This window comes from Sinocyclocheilus anshuiensis, unplaced genomic scaffold, assembly GCF_001515605.1.
Source record: "Sinocyclocheilus anshuiensis isolate Anshui unplaced genomic scaffold, SAMN03320099.WGS_v1.1 scaffold2754, whole genome shotgun sequence".
Classification (NCBI taxonomy): domain Eukaryota; kingdom Metazoa; phylum Chordata; class Actinopteri; order Cypriniformes; family Cyprinidae; genus Sinocyclocheilus; species Sinocyclocheilus anshuiensis.
In genome coordinates, this window is record NW_015558769.1 from 14,059 (window position 1) to 35,341 (window position 21,283).

At 37.1% G+C, this 21,283-nt stretch overlaps 1 protein-coding gene across 2 annotated transcripts in view; it reads right to left on the bottom strand.

Moving 5' to 3' along the window:
• Positions 1–988: 988 nt before the first annotated feature.
• LOC107681495 (retinoic acid receptor gamma-A-like) overlaps positions 989–21,283 on the bottom strand; it is a 30,135-nt gene continuing 9,840 nt past the window's right edge. The window contains exons 1-8 of one of the 2 annotated variants that reach the window (XM_016477807.1): positions 17,538–17,682; positions 7,637–7,785; positions 5,297–5,438; positions 4,854–5,017; positions 3,829–4,005; positions 2,852–3,056; positions 2,347–2,505; positions 989–1,800 (exon numbers count right to left, since the gene is read on the bottom strand). In XM_016477807.1, coding sequence (XP_016333293.1) covers positions 1,478–1,800; positions 2,347–2,505; positions 2,852–3,056; positions 3,829–4,005; positions 4,854–5,017; positions 5,297–5,438; positions 7,637–7,785; positions 17,538–17,682 — 1,464 coding nt within the window. In that variant the 3' untranslated portion in view covers positions 989–1,477. Of the gene's footprint in view, positions 1,801–2,346; positions 2,506–2,851; positions 3,057–3,828; positions 4,006–4,853; positions 5,018–5,296; positions 5,439–7,636; positions 7,786–17,537; positions 17,683–21,283 lie in introns of those variants that run through there. The other variant, XM_016477806.1, reaches the window with a different exon arrangement.

The window sequence follows — 21,283 nt, forward strand, 5'->3', positions numbered from 1 at the left end:
ATATCAGTGTGTCATTGCTTTTAATACCTAATTATGCAACTCTTCTAGATCCCAGAGTAAAATGTTACATTTCAGCTTTTAATGTTACTTTTTGCTTAATGATATGTGACCCTGGAGCACAAAACCAGTCATAAGGGTCAATTTTATCGAAATTGAGATTTATACATCATCTGAAGGCTGAATAAATAAGCTTTCCATTGACGTATGGTTTGTTAGGATAGGACAATATTTGGTCGAGATACAACTATTTGAAAATCTGGAATCTGAGGGTGCAAAAAAATCAAAATGTTGAGAAAATCATCTTTAAAGTTGTCCAAATGAAGTTCTCAGCAATGCATATTACTAATCAAGAATTCAGTTTTAATATATTTACAGTAGGAAATTTACAAAATATCTTCCTGGAACATGATCTTTATTTAATATCCTAATGATTTTTGGCATAAAAGAAAAATCAATAATTTTGACCCATGCAATGTATTTTTGGCTATTGCTATACCCCAGCGTCTTAAGACTGGTTTTGTGCTCCAAAGTATAGCATATCTGAAGATAAAATATATGTAAATAGTGCACGCACATTCGGATCTATGAGACTTAGATCACCTTTGGTCCTTGATTTGCCCTGAGTGAAAGGTTTGATTTGTAATAATGTGATGTATTCTTTTTTTCAATCGAAAAATGTAATTTTACAATCTTCTAATGCCCAAAACCCTAACACTGGTGTAAGTGTCAAATTCAGATGCAGAGTTGTATGGCTGTAGGGCAGTGAATTTGGAGTGTTTCGTAAAAAGGCTTGTCGTCAATAACACATAAAAACACACTGAAAGAAGCACAGAGTTGTTGAAAATATGCAAAACGAAATATAACTGGGACAATGCAACATCAAGAGTACACAGTTGCATTATGCAGTAAATGTATGTCTTGAAAAAGTTTTTAGACCACTGTGCTGAATTGGTCATTTATGTGGTTGTTTGCTGTTTTTTTTTTTTTTGTTCTGATTATGCATCCATACACAGTCATGAAAAATGTTTCCCTTACAGAACAAGGCTTTGGGATGCATTCTCAAATATTTGGCATCTCCAAATGAAGTACAAAATATGCTTACAACAAGTAACTTCCAGATATGGCACAATGGTTTATCCTTCTCTGGTCTTGCATTATTTTTAATTTCTCTCTTTTCAGTTAGAGAAACACTGTCTTAAGTAACAGTGCTGGCATGTTCCTAAGGTTTCCTCTTTTTTATGATTAATTTTTACTGCTTTTGGATAGTTGAGGGAAACTAGATGTGCAAAGTTGTGCATGTTTTTGTCATATGAAGGTTATATTTTTGCGTCATTATGGGGAAAGTAAATGTTGTTTGACTGAATGAATCTGTTTGTAGCAACTGATCAGGTGTCTGATATAAAATGTTGGTCGCTGTTGTCTGTATGTATCAGACCTGTATGTATCAGACCGCATATATACTGTCCTCCAGCGGTCACTATGCTCTTCCTGTCGCACTCTTTCTAGCTCCACCCATGTCCACTTGCAGGAGTCCCCATTCCTCATCCTCACTGTCCCCTGCTCGGTCCCGTCCCTCCTCCACACACTCATCATCCTCGTCTTCTTCATCCTCCAGAGCAGATTCCTCATCCCTCTCACGTTTGATGGCCTGGATGGCGGGAGGCGGCAGGGGGGCAGAAGCACCGGTGTCTTTAGAGTCAGAGCTCTCCTCAAAGACCTCAGGGTTCTCCAGCATCTCTCTGATCAGAGGAGGCATTGGGCCTGGGATCTCCATCTTTAGAGTGATGGCTCGCTCTGCTCCTGAACAAACACACAAAGATGATCATCTTCATGTTTTGTGGTTTTAATCTCTTCATTTCGGTCCATATTTTACATATTTATCATCGGTGTGTAGTAGAGGTGTTCTCAGGTCTTAATATCTGTACCTGACCCAAATTGGCCCAAGTCACGTCTTGGACCCCATATGCATAAAATAATAAACAAATACCGTAAAGTTGGCATATTTTAAAAGAACTTGGGTCTGCCATTCGGCAAAAGCACATTTACTTAAAATTACCCGAGATTTAAGGCTACTAATGTCCCGTGTCTGAGGCATTCATCAAAGTTTGGGACCTGAACCTGCTTGAGTCTTCGGTCAGACCTCAGATTTTCAGATCTATGCAGATCCGTGAAGACTTCTAGCGTGTAATAGAGTTTGCATCTAGTAGAAGTCAGGTAGTACCACTAGTTGGCGCTGTCAGCAGCTATCAACTAGGCGAGTGCACTTCAAACATATCACAATGTAAAGTTCCAAGATTTTATCACATTCTTCATATTGTGTGCCATACAGATATAAATAATGCGTACCTTTAGTGCTGATGCCTCGGAGGTCAGTGACCTTCATCAACATTCGTGGGAACATGTGAGGTTTGTTGGGGCGTCGCCGGCGAGCGTAGATCTTTAACGCCTCTAGCAGAGGCTCCTGTAGCTGGTCCACCCGATGAGGTTCCTCCAGGTCCATGCGGTCTACTCATTCATCCAGTCACAGAAAGCATGACATGTCAATTAGAGTTCAATAACAGAAAGACATGACATCACAGAGTAATTAGAGTTCAATAACAGGAGAAGGAATAAACCAACCATGGAGTCAAAATGTTTATGAAAGGAGCAGGACAACCAGAGCAGCTACTGCTGAAGGTGCAAAGATTAAAACAGCACTCAGAGATAAGATAAGCACACCATAGAACTTACTCACTCAAAAGATTTTCACTATAACAGCTATTTATTGTCATAATTTCCCCATGTAATTGAGTAATTGATCTATAAGGAGTCGAAGAAATAAAGTGAATGACACACTGAGAGACAGCAGTACCGCCGCAGATGAGGCAGATGGCGCTAAGGAGCCCTGTCTCTGTGTCGTCCATCTCCAGAGGCAGGAGCTGCAAGGCGAAAGCAAACACCAGGTCTGTGAGTGGGCCAAAACCTGCGTTGTGCATCTGTGTTCTGTTGAGGGTCAGTCCATCCGAGAAGGTCATAGTGTCCTGTTCTGGAGTGTAGCGAGTACAAATCCGCAACATCTGTAAAGTTGAATTTCACAATTAAGAAAAATAAAAAACTACATGAAAGGGCACAGTCTCTTTTTTTTTTCTCAGAATCCCACATCATGTGAATTTTTAAAGGCCAATTCACGCTACACAGACAGACACAGACCAAAGCCGACAGTCACCATATTACAGTATGTCACCTCTCAGACATTCCAAGAACCAACAAATAATCGCAGACCAATGCCAGCAGACACCGAATGGGGTAACATACTGATCCGACAAAACCTGTCAAACGTGTCTGTTGCCGTTTGTCTGCATCTGTCCATGCAGCATGAATCGGCCTTAAAAGGATAATTCACCTAAAAATGAAAATTCTGTCATCATTTACTCACCCTCCACTTGTTTCTTTCTTCTGCTGGACACAAAAGAAGATATTTTGAAGAATGTTATGGAAGTCAATGGCTACCGTCAACTGTAACCACATTCTTCAGAATTCAGCAGAAGAAAGAAACTCATACAGGTTTGGAACAAGTGGAGAGAGAGAGAGAGAGAGAGCGAGCAAATGATGACAGAATTTTAATTATTTTGGTGAACTGTCCCTAAGATGTTGCATCTATTGTAGTAAAATTTAAAACTTAGAACCATGCGTTCTACCCACTTCCAATGTGCTACATCTAGTCTTTCAATGCAAGAATGAATCTTGCGTGCATTGCACCTAAAACATCAAATTGGACAACAAAACAAAGCAACTTTGTTGTTCATTCTAGGTTGTTGATTATATGCATATAGTTTTCGTTGTATTTACCAGTATATCAAGGCAGGCAGATTTCAGTAAGGTGATCTGGTCTGCAATGGTGAGTGAAGTAAAACCTGGCAGACGTTTAGCAAACTCCACAATCTTTATAATGCACTTTGTGGAGAGCTCACTGAACTTATCCCACAGTCCAAGATCCAGCTGAACCCTATGATCCGCACTGGAATTCTGAAACAGAGAGTAAAACAGGAAAAGGTTTTAGTATTACTGGTTACATTTCAGTTTTGACTAGCCAGCTGAACATTTTGACTATTAGTAATTCACAATGCACATACTGTATCTGTAATGCAATTCAATTCACATGAAATATATCTACAATGCAATCTTGACTAATGAAAATCCCAGGCTCATAAGTTTAATTTAGATTTGATTTCAAACTAGTGATCATTTATTTTATCTGTCCTGTTGCAATTAAGTTTAGTCATAATATGCTACAGATATTGCAACATCAGTAAAAAAAATGTCATTACCTCTCTGGTGCTAAGATTATACTTTAATTTGGCACTGTATAAGCACTCAAGAAGCATTTATTGTGTGTAACATGCGTAACTTATTGTATGTCATGTACTGTGCTGTGTGAGTTTTATGTTGTGTACTGGACATGTCATGCTTGTCCAAGATAAATTTCCCTGAAACGGCACAATAAAGTATTAATTAATTAATTAGTTCATTCATTCATCCATTGCAGTGACTGCCCATATTTCATTTTACAGACAGACAGAGAGAAATAGATAGAAAAAAATTGGGACTAGACACAGCATAAGATTCCCCCCCCTTATGCATTCATACAGATTTTATCCTAAAATCTTGATGCAGGACAAAAAGTGGATTTGCTGTCTCAAAGAAACCACTATTGATGTGCTTCAATAGATGTGTAATGTTATTACGGTTTTTACACTGGTGGGAATCATTTGCATGATCTTGGCCCACACAGTCCTGCTCATGCTAGTGATTATTTAGCTGACTGACAGAAGGAAGTGTGTGTGAATATGAGTGTGTGAGAGCTCAGGACTCACAGTCGTGTATTTTCCGAGCTGACAGAGTGAAGGGAAGGTTTCCCTGTGTGCTTTGCTGACTTTATTAACCAGTTCTTCCAGTTCTCCACTCAGCTCATAGCTTTCTGGAAGAACCACCTCCTCTTTTATGTCCTTCTTTTTCTTATTCCTGTCATTACGGACCGCTTAAAGATAAAGACAAACACGAAATGAACCAACCATGTAGCATACATGAACAAAAACAAAACAACAACAAAATGCTATTCATGTTACACGCAACTTATAGAGTAGAGTTTCTTTAGGGTTTTGTTCATGCCAGGTACCTCAGAACAAGATATTTTTGAGGCAATCATGTACTTCTCACAAACTTGTGAATTCACTCTAAAATACAACTTGCATGTCTTTATTGGTTGTGTGAACTGAGAACAGTATAACTGGTGATAAGCCACTGCTTTGACTTTTACCTTCCTTAGACATGCCAACCTCAAAGCACTTCTGCAGCCGGCAGTACTGACAGCGGTTCCGTGTCACCTTGTTGATCTGGCAGTTTTTGTCTCTGTGGCAGGTGTACACCATGTTCTTCTGGATACTGCGACGGAAAAAGCCCTGATACGGAGATAAGAGAGAGACAGAAACACAAAAATATAAACAGGAAAAAAGGTATGTTTAAATTCATGATTCATGTTTGAACTCTAAAATAAAAGGCTCTGTGATTTCATGAAGCTTAGATCATGAAAATTACTGAAAACTTTGTGTAATAGAGAACAGATTTTATTAACGTCAACAGAGCAATCAGCAGAGGGCACTAAAGAGTAGATGTTTGAATGAAAACAAAAGTCTTGATCTTGGCAGTAACACTAGATGGCAGCACTCAAATCATTGCATTTGCTTATTTTTATGCATGTCCTGTGTTATAATGTAATTAGATGTAATCTTTTCCCACTATGGGTTGAAACATGAATATTAGAGAATGCATGCTCAGGTTTTGTTTTGTGAATGTGAGTACTGTGCACTGATAAAAGTGAAACAACAATGACATGTATTTAAAATGCATTTAATATTGGCCTTTTTGAAGTTTGTCTAAATAACAAACAAAACACTCTTCAAAGAAAAAATGTAAATAAACTTTTTTTTTTTTAAATCGTAATTTCACTTTACACCAGAGTATTGATGTGCAATAATTAATAAACGAGGTAAAAAGGTAAAGTTCTTTATTCATCATTAGTAAATTAAACATTAACTAACAAACACTGACTAAATTAAACATTGACTAACAAAATGTTTTTAGCATTATCTTTCTACTTTTAGTAAAGTAGAAAATTCTACTTTCATATTATAGCTAATTTAGCTTTTATTCATGGCAAAATTAAGGCAAAAAAGCCAAAGCCAAATACATATTATGTTAACCTACATTAAGTAACATTTTGGCTTAGTCCAAAAAAAAATAAAAAATACTGATAAAGTATGGTGTATGATCTTATTATAATAAATAATATTTGTTTGTTTGTTTGTTTGTTTATGTCTGTCTGTCTGTCTGTCTATCTTTGGGGAAAATAAAAAAATTGGTAACACTTTATTTTTATTTTAGGACCAATTCTCGCTATTAATTAGCTGCTTATTAGCATGCATATTACTAGCATTTTGGCTGTTTATTAGTACTTATACAGCACATATTAATACCTTATTCTACATGACCGTATTTTAGATCCCTTAATCCACCCCATATCTAAACTTGCCTTGCTAACTATTAATAAGCAGCAAATTAGGAGTTTGTTCAGGGAAAACTCTCAGTTAATAGTGAATATGTGTTCCCTGATCTAAAGTGTTACCAAATATTTCATTGCATTTGCTTATTTTTATGCATGTCCTGTGTTATAATGTAATTAGATGTAATCTTTTCCCACTATGGGTTGAAACATGAATATTAGAGAATGCATGCTCAGGTTTTGTTTTGTGAATGTGAGTACTGTGCACTGATAAAAGTGAAACAACAATGCCATGTATTTAAAATGCATTTAATATTGGCCTTTTTGAAGTTTGTCTAAATAACAAACAAAACACTCTTCAAAGAAAAAATGTAAATAAACTTTATTTTTTTAAAATCGTAATTTCACTTTACACCAGAGTATTGATGTGCAATAATTAATAAACGAGGTAAAAAGGTAAAGTTCTTTATTCATCATTAGTAAATTAAACATTAACTAACAAACACTGACTAAATTAAACATTGACTAACAAAATGTTTTTAGCATTATCTTTCTACTTTTAGTAAAGTAGAAAATTCTACTTTCATATTATAGCTAATTTAGCTTTTATTCATGGCAAAATTAAGGCAAAAAAGCCAAAGCCAAATACATATTATGTTAACCTACATTAAGTAACATTTTGGCTTAGTCCAAAAAAAAATAAAAAATACTGATAAAGTATGGTGTATGATCTTATTATAATAAATAATATTTGTTTGTTTGTTTGTTTGTTTATGTCTGTCTGTCTGTCTGTCTATCTTTGGGGAAAATAAAAAAATTGGTAACACTTTATTTTTATTTTAGGACCAATTCTCGCTATTAATTAGCTGCTTATTAGCATGCATATTACTAGCATTTTGGCTGTTTATTAGTACTTATACAGCACATATTAATACCTTATTCTACATGACCGTATTTTAGATCCCTTAATCCACCCCATATCTAAACTTGCCTTGCTAACTATTAATAAGCAGCAAATTAGGAGTTTGTTCAGGGAAAACTCTTAGTTAATAGGGAATATGTGTTCCCTGATCTAAAGTGTTACCAAATATTTCATACCTTGCAGCCCTCACAAGAGCTGACTCCATAATGGTAGCCAGAAGATTTGTCCTGGCACACAAAGCAGGGTTTATAGACACGAGGAGGAGGGGGTGGAGAAGGAGAACTGGGAACCATCTCCTCTGAGCTTGTGCTCTGGGTCTCCACCGCTGCGGAAATCAAGAAGAAAAAGTACAGATAATTGGTCGTGATCACTAAGGTAAGAATCTGGTTGGTTTTTCAAACCTTCTACCCCCACAGACAAGTTCTGCACTGGAAAACATCACCACTCTTAAAAAATCTATTCATAAATATCTATTCATAATGTGTTAAAAATCTATTTATACTTTAAACAACAAAGCCACTTTCACCTCCTTTTCCCTGAGTAATTGTTTAGATTAAGCCTGTGCTGCATCATCAAAGCCCATGCATAAATTGGAATGGATTGCCATTTTACAGAATATTAAGAATGAAAGAGAGAAAAACTGAATGGGTGATGACTGAAGTTGTCAAATGCATTAGGAAGCATCTGCCCAGGGGTCTGAGCTCGAAGAAAAATATTACGTGAGAACATTGAGGAGCAGAGGTGTTGAAAGAGAAGAGAGATGGGAAAAATGAACTCCAGCACAGATGGATTAATTGATATTATGCTTTGACTGACACCTCAGCATGTGTTCAACTTGCTGTCACGCACCCAAATGGTACCACAGTCAGATTCATAAACATCCTGGACATCAGCCATACAGACACAGACATATAATCTAACACGGTTTGCCCAATTTAAACACCACCGTGTGAAAAACCACAGCGTGCACTTATTTTGCATAAGTGCACGCTGTCACTCAGTTCAACTTTCACCTCTAGACACCCTCTCTCCCCTCATGCTCTTGTTTCCTGGACCCTAAATTACTCAGGCCTGGATGACTGGCTTTTTAATAGAGGTCCCGTCTCAAGATCACCCGTAAAGCCCATCTGTGGCCTGACCAAGGCACTTTATTGGCAGTGAGTCACTTTGGCCAGCCATTCACACCAGCAGCAGCTGTTCCTTCACTCTCCACTTGTATAAAATAAGAGAAAAACAGCTAAAACGGGGTCTTCAGAACTCCACATATTACGCCCCACAGAGGCCTTCCCCCCTCCTCCTACTGAACGGAGCCGATCCCCTAAATGTGCCTCACATTCTCTCTATCTTCTCCTCCCTCTGTCATTTGCTCTCCCTCCACGGGCACCATTTAACAAGAGCAAAATGAGAGAAGGTATAGATGAGAAATCTCATAAAGAAACAGGAGGAGCTGGGGCTGGGGGAGGCTGGGAGAGACAAATGTGTGAGAGAGGGTGAATTTCACCTTGACCTTGGCTTTGACAGCAGCTCTGGCTTCTCAAGACATGAACGTGAACCGAGAGTCACAGAAATACTGCCAATGATCTAATCACAACCTCAGCTGAGATAAAATATGCAATATTGATGATGTGACATTTGGCAAACTATGAAAGGACGCTTAGTTTCCAAACACCACAGAGATCTGTGGTAGAGACGTTCCAAAGTCACAACCCATTTTTTTTTCCCTAACAGCAGATATTCAAACTTCTAAATATATGGACCTTAGTCTGGGTAGATGCCGTAGATAATTTGACTGGAATTAAAACAAAGCCTCGAGAGGAAAAATTACAATACATTCAACAGACCCAAATCATAAAACCAAAGCAGAACACATTTCTGTGTAAATTGTTTATAAAGCTATTTTTGCATAAACTGATGCATTCAATCAATATAGCTTAATAAATATACAAACACTACACTACACAAACATTGATTTAAAAAAAAAATCAATCTATCATTCAATCAATCAATCAATCAACTATCATTTCTGTGGTAGAGACGTTCCAAAGTCACAACCCATTTTTTTTTCCCTAACAGCAGATATTCAAACTTCTAAATATATGGACCTTAGTCTGGGTAGATGCCGTAGATAATTTGACTGGAATTAAAACAAAGCCTCGAGAGGAAAAATTACAATACATTCAACAGACCCAAATCATAAAACCAAAGCAGAACACATTTCTGTGTAAATTGTTTATAAAGCTATTTTTGCATAAACTGATGCATTCAATCAATATAGCTTAATAAATATACAAACACTACACTACACAAACATTGATTTAAAAAATCTATCATTCAATCAATCAATCAATCAATCAATCAACTATCATTTTATCAATCGATCGGTCGATCCATCTTAAGCAAAACAGCATATTGGAATTATTTCTGAAGGATCATGTGACACTGAATACTGGAGTAATGATGCTGAAAATTCAGCTTTTCATCACAGGAATAAATTACATTTTAAAATATATTCAAATAGAAAACAGTGATTTCAAATTGTACAATATATTATACGGCCTACTTATTGAGTAACTTGTATTATAGAACATATTTTCTTATAATTAAAGTGGGTGTTCACACAGGACATTCTTGTGTTCACAGACAGACAGAATGAAACAGAATGCAGGGTCACAAGACACATTTTTACAAGCTGAACTAATTTTAACTTTAACAGCATCTTAAAAAAGCAATAATCATGGCACACTGGGCTGAAAATGACATATGTCTGGTGCATGTGTATATAGATTAACCAAAAAAAGAAAAAAGAAAGCATAGTCCATGTAACATCATGTTAGGCTCAAGCTTATAGGTTATAGGGTCAAGCACTGGTATTGTGTTTTTTGTGTGTGTGTGTGGTTCTCTCATGCATATCAACACTTCTAGGTCTCTGGAATGCTGATAGATATAGTTCTTACACGTAATGTTCTGTGAAACACAAGGCAGGGGGTGATGGGCGAGTGAGTGGGTGAGAACGCAACCTGATCACTGTGTTTATGTAGTAACTTAGGCTGAATTGGCTTTATGTGTTTATATGGCAGCAATGCTTGAGTGACATAGACCGGCTCTGAAAACATCCATCTCCTTTTGTGCTTGAGTGGAAATCTGGCGCCACCAGAGAAATGACTGACAGACATAAAAGGGAGAAAGATGGAATGCTGTTCTGTTCTGTTCCCATTCCATTTTCTTTCTTTGTTATATTTGACATGATAGCTTTGACTTGTGGAGGATATGGTCGATTTTGAAGCAAAGCAGGTGGAGTATTCAGAAGAAACAGTTAAACGCACGAAATCATTATTGTCTTGTCATTATTTGGCACTTGATTCCACACTAACTTCTGCTTAATCATTGTTTTGTGAATGGGATTGAATTGTATTTATTACATTTAGACTAGCTTCCATTAAAACACTGAGTTACACAGAAAGAAACTGATTTACAGTAGTTGTATGTTCTCAGGCCATATTTCTGCAGATTACTGTATGTCCTCACTGTTTAGACAATAAGCACAATGTAAGGTGATGCAGGTTTTATCAGTAAAGGATTTGAGGTCTTCAGCATGACAAGCCAGGTTTTCTCTGCTGGCTCAGATTGTGTTAGGAGGGACATGGACTCGTTGACAGAAACACTGATTTAATTCATATCTTTCAGCAACCTCAGCAACACCAACAGGTGACCACAGTCTCTCTGACATCATCAGAAAGAAGCAAGTTGTCACTTTATAGAGAAACATCACGTAATGCAACATGTTGCCTGATCATCAAGTGCCTGATGTTATATTATTATTTAATGAATTAGACATAGATTTACACATGACTCAATTTTAGTATATTTGTACAAGTTTTCAACGATTCCAGTCAGTACAAATACTTGTACTGATCTTTAACATTGTACATAAGCAATGTTACATTTTCAATACATTAATCCTGTATGTGTCTATCCAAACATGAAGAAATGTATGTGTACACTTTACATACAAATATAAACTGTCTAGTTTTTCCAGTAGGTAAGTACAGGTCATAGAGTTTAAAAATTATAATGTGTCAAGTCGCAATTCATGTCGTGGCTGCACTTTATTTTACATTACATGCATTTAACGGTGTACTTACCCAAGAAAGTAAGCTAATGAGTAATATATGGTAATTACATGGGTTAAGATTAGGTTCGGGGTTAGTACCTTATTACTTCACACTTATTGTATGCAATCAGTACAATAATTACACGTAGTATGTAGTATGTACATGCAGAATAGAACTATAAAATAAGGTGATACCCATGTCATAATGTACTAGAAAAAAAAAGAATGATGATGTTAAAGCATATAGGAAAATGAAATGCATGAATCAGTTATTGAATAAAAAAAAAATAAAATATATGTAAATGGAACAAATACTGAGATAACTGTCGAAATCACTCATACATGTGTTATGAATGGCCAATATATTTCAGATCTAAACACACACACACACACACACACACACACACACACACACTGGTGGTTTGCAGACTGAGAGAAGAGAGATGAATGCTTCTTTCATTTCTTCTGCGTGGTTGTATGTGTGGATGGATTGAAATGCATGATTGAGTCACAACTCAAAGGTGTTCATAAAGCTTAATGCTTTTTACTCCAGTTTTGAGCAAAGGCAAATTATTCAACAGCAGTCATCAAACTTTAGTCCACAAACAGAGTGAACACAAAGCTTTTTATAAAGGAGTGAAGAAGAAAACTTGGAAAAAAAAATTCAGAGACCTCACAGATAGTTGTGTGGCGCTGTTTGAATAGTTCTTTTCATCCTTTTTTGTCAAGAAAAAAAAAACGCCTTTGTAATACAGCGGTATTTGTCTAATTTTACAGGCTTTCTGCATGTTGTTAGAAATTGTAACATCTCACCAACATTCGACTTGAAGTGTTACTGAGAATTTAACAAGTTGGGTCAATTCAGCTTTGCCTCCAAAACCTTATGCTTGGACTCAAATGTTTGATATATGCTGTAAATGACAAAATTTCTGAACATTTGGCCTGATGGATCGAGGCATTAAAACCTAATTTGATTTGCTTATTGTACTTTGACATAACTTCTCACATGAAATGATGCTCTGGTAAACTAATCAATGGAGTGCTCTGATCTCTCATGGTGTGTAAAGAGCAGAACGATAATAAGGGCACTGAAAGTATTTATTTATTTAATAATTCACCTGTAGTTAAAGTACAAAGAAGGTATAATGAAGTATAATGAAGACTATTTTGTCCATATACATTACTGCATATGCACAGTCTTCAAATATGCCACTGATTCTTGATACGTTAAAATATATAGACTGAAATTTATATATACTTAAATGTATCCATACTTACATATATCTACAAATCTACATGTTATACTAACAAGAAACGATGTTTCTCACCACAGGCTGAGAGATGTAGTTCTACATAAGTTTGTGATGCTGTTTACAGATGTTCACTGGAAAGATGGATCTTGTGACCATAGCTGGCTAACACTGTTTTTAATTTTACATTTACATTTACATTTAGTCATTTTGCAGACGCTTTTATCCAAAGCGACTTACAATTGGCGGATACATAAAGCGATTCTTCTTAAAGAGGCAAACAGACACAGGAAGTGCTTGTAATACCAAGTTTCTAGACATTGTTCAAATAAGTACAAGCTAGAAAGAGAAGGAATAAATAAAGAGAGAGAATTTTTTTTGTTTTTTTTTTTGTTTGATGATGATGATGATGATGATGAAGTCAAGTAGCTTCGAAAGAGAAGAGTTTTCAGCTGTCGCTTGAAAATTGTCAGGGATTCAGCATTACGGATAGGGGTGGGAAGATCGTTCCACCAGCAAGGAATGGTGAACGAGAATGTTCTGGAAAGTGATTTTGAGCTTTTCTGTGATGGTACCACGAGGCACCTCTCACTAGCGGATCTCAGACTTCTGAAGGGGATGTAGATTCGTAGTAGTGAGTGGAAGTAGGCGGGTGCTGAGCCTGTGGCTGTTCTATATGCAAGCATCAATGTCTTAATAAATGCACCCCAGGTTTATAATGACATGGGGGTGAGTAAATGATCTCAAAATGTTTATTTTCCGTGAACTAACCCTTAAATAACCAATTACTATTGTTCTTATATGTCACATAATTTCAGGACTGTAATATAATAGTTTAGTAGTTTAGCAGTTTATCAAAACATATTTGAAACAGTACTTTCATCTTTGTATTACAAGTACTTCTCATGTCATTGCCTCCTTAAGATTAATCGCTTGTCATATTCCTAATTTTAAGTAGTTTTGGATAAAAGTGTCTGCTCAAATTGCTTCTGCAAAAATTCTCCGTACTCTCATGCAGGTTTGGGATATTCATTACTAGTTTTAATAATATTTTGAATGTATTATTAGAAGCAGTAACAGTAGTCTTTAGTAGTAATACTGTAATTAATTAATATTCATACTCACTGTGTATGTGTACTTAGATATCATTTTGGGAAAAAATGGGGACAAGATGGTTTTGGGGATAGTGTTAGAGTTAAGTCAGGAATTATGCATGCATACATATATATTTTTTTCAAATCACGTGTCCTCTGTAGGATGCTGGAGTCGATCCCAGCATGACTGACTGCAGACAGGGAAATGGCCTGGATGAATGGACTATCACTAGGGTTGGGTACCGAAATTGGCACCGGTACCTAAGTAACCAGTATGTACTAGAACCAAATCAGAACGCAGATTTTGGTGCCACTTAAATGCTTGAGCGATCGATTTAAATATTTGTTCTCTGGTTCTCCTAAACGGACGTAAGGATCACTGGCACCGCACATGAAAAATAATTTCCCGACTGAGAAAATAAATGAAAGCAAGTCGGAAAGCTCTAATAATACAAATCCAACACATCTTTGTAGTAACGCGAGTGTCCATGTTGTTTTCACATTCCGACTTAAAAGCACAACTCGGGAAATGAGACCATCCGAGGAGCACGTGAATGCAGTAATTACACTTGCTCTGATGGCAGCAGGAAGATACCGTTAGCTAGCTAAGCTAAACATTGTTACATTAAAATGCCTAAAGCTAAACTTCCCTTGTAATGACTTGCAATGAGAGCGTTTCTAAACCTGTTGTCCAACAAAAGAGATCACTATAACGTTTTTACTCCACAACTGCTTCCTTTTGTGATCTGATGTGGCTTCTTCTTGATGTGGCAGAAAATATGTTCGATACTGTTAAAAGCATATGGTAAAAATCGATTAGCAATGGATTATAAATATACTTAATTATGATGAAAATAGCAGAGATGGCTTGAATAACACAGATAAACTATACATTATCACAGTCAAGTGTTTATTGTCGTTGTTTTATCATTTAAAACGTTTATATCTTCTGTTTACTCAGTTACAGGGATAGCAATGCCTGTCCATATTAGGGATTTCCTGAGTTCTATTCCCTCTGTTATGCATATGTGGAGTTTCTGCGCGAGGGTGCCCTCTGGTGTCCAGTATGAATGAAACAGACATTAAATATGTTTATAGCGCTCAATAATGGTCAATCCATCCTATTTTGGGTAATTTTATTTTATTTTTATTTTTTTAAAGTATCAGTTCAGGCACCGTTTAGGCACCGGTACCATTTTAAAAGTATCCGTTTGGCACCGGTATTGGAAAAAACCCAAACGATACCCAACCCTAGCTAACACGCACACAGACATACACGCATTCACATCTACAGACAAATTGGAGACATTCACATTGTCTCCAATTTACCAATCCAGAATGTCTTTGTATTGTGTATTGTGTACAGACTTTTCCCTGCCCTGGCATTTCACCGTTTCGAAAATAACGCTCCCAAATATTTCAGCTTTGAAAACACATAATGCTCGAGCTTGTGGACTAAACCGATTCTTGGTTTTTACATTCACAAGAGACACACATAACAAAAGCCACAGTCTTTGGCTAGACTAAAAGCTAATTTAATCCTCTAACAAGCTGTGCTCGAGTCAAACCAGCACCTGTGTGAAACATACAGTACGCCTTTGACTGCTGTGACCCGTTCTGCCATCTGCATATGACCAGACTGTGAGCATGAATACAGCTGGATAATAATACTGTAGATAGAAATTGAGGTAAAAATGAGAAAGGGGTTGAAAAGAAAGCATACAGTAGGTAAGACTTAAACTGACACACATACATTTAAATCTATTATTTAACCAATATATAGTCATTATTGAGCATTATTCATTGGCTGACAAATGTGTTCGATTTATATAATGTTAGGTCCAGACTGAAGAAGGCCTTCTGCATTTATCACTCTGTGGCTGTTATGTATTAAAAATAAGTATTTTTGCAAGACATTTCCAGAGACATTTTCAGATCTTCAGATTATAATCAGATAATCTTCAGATTTATTGTTTGGTTGAAGCACCTGGACTTGCTGGAGCAGCGCAATGATTATTTTATTTTGGATTACCGTATAAAGTAAAGGGTCAGTCCATCTCAAGTGGTCCAGTGGTCACTTGTCCATTTTTCATTTTCCTAATTTTTGGAATGATTACATTAAAGTATTGGTATTACATTTTTTTTTTCATCTTTGTGTCATGGCGCACAACACATTTTGGGTTACATGGATATTTGGATTTGCAATATCAATACATAGAGGGAATTACCAGGTTGGACATGCAGTAAAATCAGTTATGAAATTTTGGTCTGTTTGACAAAATGTAATGAGCGAATAAGGATTGACAATATCAGTGCAAGTAAACCATGGTTTTAGTTTACAGAAAAGTTTCAGTTTATGAAACATCAAAGAACAACTAAGCATAAACCTTAACTAGCATCTCCCGCAGATCCTCTGCACACATGGGCCAACACATGTGCTGATGGGCTGGAGGCAGACTGCAAAAACAGGAGCTGTCTTTCTTAGAAGACAGTTGTTAAACTTGGATTGCCCCTGTCATTCAACAGCATGCATACAAAGCTTTCTTCTTTATAGTACCTCATAAACTGACCCTTTTTATTTTGCCTTTTCAGGGTGAAGCTGAATCAACATTTGGCCACCTCCTCCTCAGCCTCATTGAACATTGTTACACCCAAATGAACTGACAGGCTAAAAAAAGGTATTCCTGATAAACAACTCAGTGTCAGTCGTCCCGTTCCTGACAAGAACTTTATCATAGAACCCATCACATCCTGACAAGAATCTGGAAGAAGAATTATCCCATCCTGGTAAGAACCCAATGTGGAAAGCTGCAAACATGAACTTCAACCTGCCAAAACATCACAGTTTATACTGCATTTTGGTCAAAAAGTATGATGAAGAATCTCTATCTACGTTTTAATTTGTTGAAGTAAATCACGTTGCCATTTAGTAACAAAGCTGAGAACAACTTGACCTAGTGAGGTCTCGCTGAGGTGAAGGTCTACAAAATGTCCAGCCATAAGCAACGGTCAGAAGAGGAAACTAAACTTGAATCAACTGAAGCACAAAGATACCAGATCTAAGAGTTACTAACCACTTAAAATTGGAGTCAATGCTGTCCACAACAACAGATTCTATAAGGCTAATGAACTAGCTAAAGCTAACAAGTTCAAGTTTAGCTGGTGAGGTATGACTCTGAGACCTCAGCTGTTGCATTTGAGGGTGGTTCAAAAAGGGTGAGAAAAGAGATCAGGCCATTGTCGATGGATTCATTGTGGGGTAGGCCTTGTTGCGGGGTGCAATGTTCTTTCAACCAGCCTAGTCTGGCACAACATATGCACAGCTGCAAACGTGTGTAGTGTAGGCTTATAAAATATGCAAAAGTACATTATTTATCAGCATAAGTAATTTGTTCTGTGATCTAAGCAAATTATTCTTTAATAGAATAAATTATTATCTAAGCAAAAGTACCAATTAAGTCAGTAAGCACATGGCATGATGCTGAGCACATACTACAGTCACTTAGATTCCTTGAATACTTTAATAAATGTTAAGAGTTAAAATGACATGCAGTATCAATGTGGCTGATAGGAACACAGTTGGAGTAAGTATAGTGTAGGTACAAAGACACATCACACTTACACTGCAGTCTAGTGTTGTTGCTCCATGAGAAAGGTTCTAGCCCAGGGAAGAAGGAGCTTGCTTTCCTGAGCATGCATGAACTCTGAGCGGATACGTCAAAGAGGGGTCTTGCCCCTACCCTGAGAGCCTCCACACAGTCAAACATGATGTCCAGCCTTCGCCAAGAACTCAAACTCTGTTCCAGATGTTCTGTACTGTGTCTCAAGCTGTCTGTCAACTGCTGATACAGTTAAGCAGCACTGTAGACGATGACCAACAACAACAGTGTAGAGTCTGGAGTTTTCCAGTCAATCTGGCACTCCTGCCAAAGCAATCAATCGCAACAGAAAGTCTCAAGAACTCGAGATTTCTGTTTCAGGTGTAGCTGTTGCTGTAGCCAACTGCTTCTCTCTTAGTATCTCAAACTTTTCTGTAGCAGTTCTTCGTTGAGTCTAACCGCTCCTGTGCAGGTCTATGCTGACCATCACCCTATGCCTCTTTTTCTCTAGTGTCTGCTCAGTTGTCAAGCTTTGTCAACATCAGCCTGACTGTCAAGACTCTTAAATGTCAGCTAACATACTGTGACTCGACAACCTGCGCTGTTTCACTCGCCACAGCTAGCTCAGCCCACGACAGAAGGAGAGAGGGGAAGGATTGCAAAGTGAGGGAGGGGGAAGAGAGAGGGAGGGAATGAGGCGGGTGCTTTTGTGGTTGGCTGAAAGACGAAAACTTTCCCTTCCATTTTCTGCTAGAGCAAACCTGTCAGCCTGCATCATATTTTATACCTTTGCAAATGAAAACAAACAACATGACCTCCTCTCACTCCCTCTATCTATCAGTCTTCTTCTGCTCTTCCTATGAAATATATCGCCTTCCTTTTCTCTAGAGGCATCATGTAGTAACCCTCTTTCATAATAAAGTGTTGATATTCACAGAGAGGTAAAAGCTGGGCTGTGCAACCATCAGAATTGAATAATGACTTTTAAATTCCAATTCTATTCCTGAATTATAGCTGGATTATATGATATAATAAATATAATTTAATAAGTTCATTATTATTATTATTGTTATTATTATTATATGTTGAACGTTGACAAAGCTTTGTTTGAAAGTTTTTTGGGGAAAAAAAGGTTTTAAATGTTCTATGGGTTTTAGACCTTCGGTGAATGAATGAATTTTACCCAAACCTTTTTTTTTTTTTTATAAAAATTGAAATTTAAAATAAAGACACTTGTGATGTCTAGATTTGATCAAGATTAAAGACCCATATCTTTAATCTGACATACACATATCACACTATCACATTTCTATAATTCAAATATGTTAAAGAATTGTTAGGCTGCATTAATTAGGTCAACCGGAACCGGGAACACTTCCCATAACACCCGATGTTCTCGCTACATCGTAAGAAGAATGGCATCTACGCTAATATTAGTCTGTTTTATTCTTATTCCGAGGTCACAATAGTCACCAGATCCAGTCTGTATCCAGATCAGATGGTGGATCAGCACCTAGAGACGACCTATACAGCCCTGAATGTCAGCGGAGAGCATGTCAACTGGACGGCCATCGGGACAAGACCAAGGAACCAGAAGAGTCCTCTGCACAATCTGACCTGTGCTGCAGCCTGGATTTGAACTGCTGGTTTCGTCTGGCTAGAGGAGAACTGCCCCCCGACTGAGCCTGGTTTCTCCCAAGGTTTTTCTCCATTTCTGTCACCGATGGAGTTTTGGTTCCTTGCCGCTGTCGCCTTTGGCTTGCTTAGATGGGCATGCTTGACTGATTGCACAGACACTATTGGAAGAGAACTGAACTGGATGATGACATCACTGAATCATCAATGAACTTTAACTGAAAAAAATGACTGTTTGTTATTGTCCTCTTCCATTATTGACAAACTATGTTCCAGTTTGTCACTGTACAGCTGCTTTGACACAATCAGTATTATATAAAGCGCTATAGAAATAAAGATGACTTGACTTGACTTGATTATGCAAACAGTGACATCATTTGCATCCAAATTATTAATCTTGGTTCCTTGCCACTGTCACTTTGGCTTGCTTAGTTGGAGACGCTTAATTTCTGGCAATATTGTTGACTTGAATGCACAGATACTATTGGAAGAGAGCTGAACTGAATGATGACATCACTGAATCATCAATGAACTGATTTTAACTGAAAAATTGACTGTTTTGTTATTGTCCTCTTGCATTATTGACAAACTATTTTCCTGTTTAACACTGTAAAGCTGCGTTGACACAATCTGTACTGAATAAAGCACTATGTAAATAAAGGTGACCTGATGCAAAATGGAGAAGAAATATGTGGAATGTAAGTATATTTGTGACATCAAATAATTCTAAAATTCATGTTAAATCTTCAGTTCAAAAAAAACAAAACAAAAAAAAAAAAACATTTTGTACTTAAAGTCTTTTTCTGTTCAATTAAAAAAAAAAAAACGCTGGAGTAACACATAATAACATAACATAACATAACATAACATAACATAACATAACATAACATATAACATAACATAACATTAAAGTGGCAATGAAAGGACACAAATGAAACAAAAAAGGTAAAGTTTCCCTCCTATAGAGAAGAAATGTGTTTGACTGCAAATGTGTGTTTGAATGCACAGTGTGACTATTTGAAGCCTACTGCCACCTTTAGGAAACTCACAGCTTGGCAAAACCCCTTCAACATCTCTCTTTCTGTGATGTTTTCACTGGCAGTCCTATCATCGGCCCCAGCCCTCACCTCTCCGTTTTACTTTTCAGTTCTTATTTTTCTGTTCCCAACTTACATCATCTTTATTTTCCTCTCAGTTTTTCATTTCATGAAGTGCACCACAACCTAATGCTGTCCAGATCTGTGGTAACTCTTCCAAACAGTTGCTACTGAAATATGCCTAAAATCTACGTCAACTCTCCCTGTTGACTCTGTATTGCATTTTTTTTTTTTTGCAATGTCTTCCAAACGTGTCTTGACCCAGCAAAATCTGCATCTAATGTTCTTACTTTGACATGTTTTTCATGGTTGTGTGCATTATTTAGAATACGGTGCTGAAGACATATTTGTCTCCACATAATTACAGAGACTGCTTTAAAATTGCATCAGTGAGGAAACTTTGATTAAATGATGACAGACATGTTTTATGTTTTCGCTTCAGACAGCAAAACATCATGTAATATGTTTATATTATGACTTTTAAATTAAGCAATTTTATGAAAAGCATTTATTATGCAACATGCAGGTGTTTGACACTTTTCTTTATTTGTTGCATTTCTGTAGCTTGTTCTTCAGCATAGCACTCAAATCACACCGGTGCATCTGCATGGCTGACTCATGAGTCTCATTATAATCACATATCCTCCAGAAGAGTGTGAGAGAAACAGTGTGGCATTAAATTTACACAAACCCACAGCCTATATGATCCACCTTGCCTCCCTCTCTCTCTGCTTTTTCCTTTTCCTCCCCGCATTCAAGAAGACTGAACTCTGAAAGCTAGCCCCAGTGGGGTGCTAACTTTCCCCCCAATCTTCTGCCCACCCTCTCTCTCATTCACTCACTCTATCTGGCGCCTGATTCTCTATCCCTGCATCATTCTGCTCTCTGTCTGTTTTTTCATTGTGTTATATGTTCTCACCGTCACTTTTCCTAATATTCTATGTATTTTATATTAGTTTTATTGTTTTATCCAGCACTTCTGCATGTAAGAAAATGTGTTTGTGTCCTGTTTTGCAGGGTTACTAATAAAAGTAATT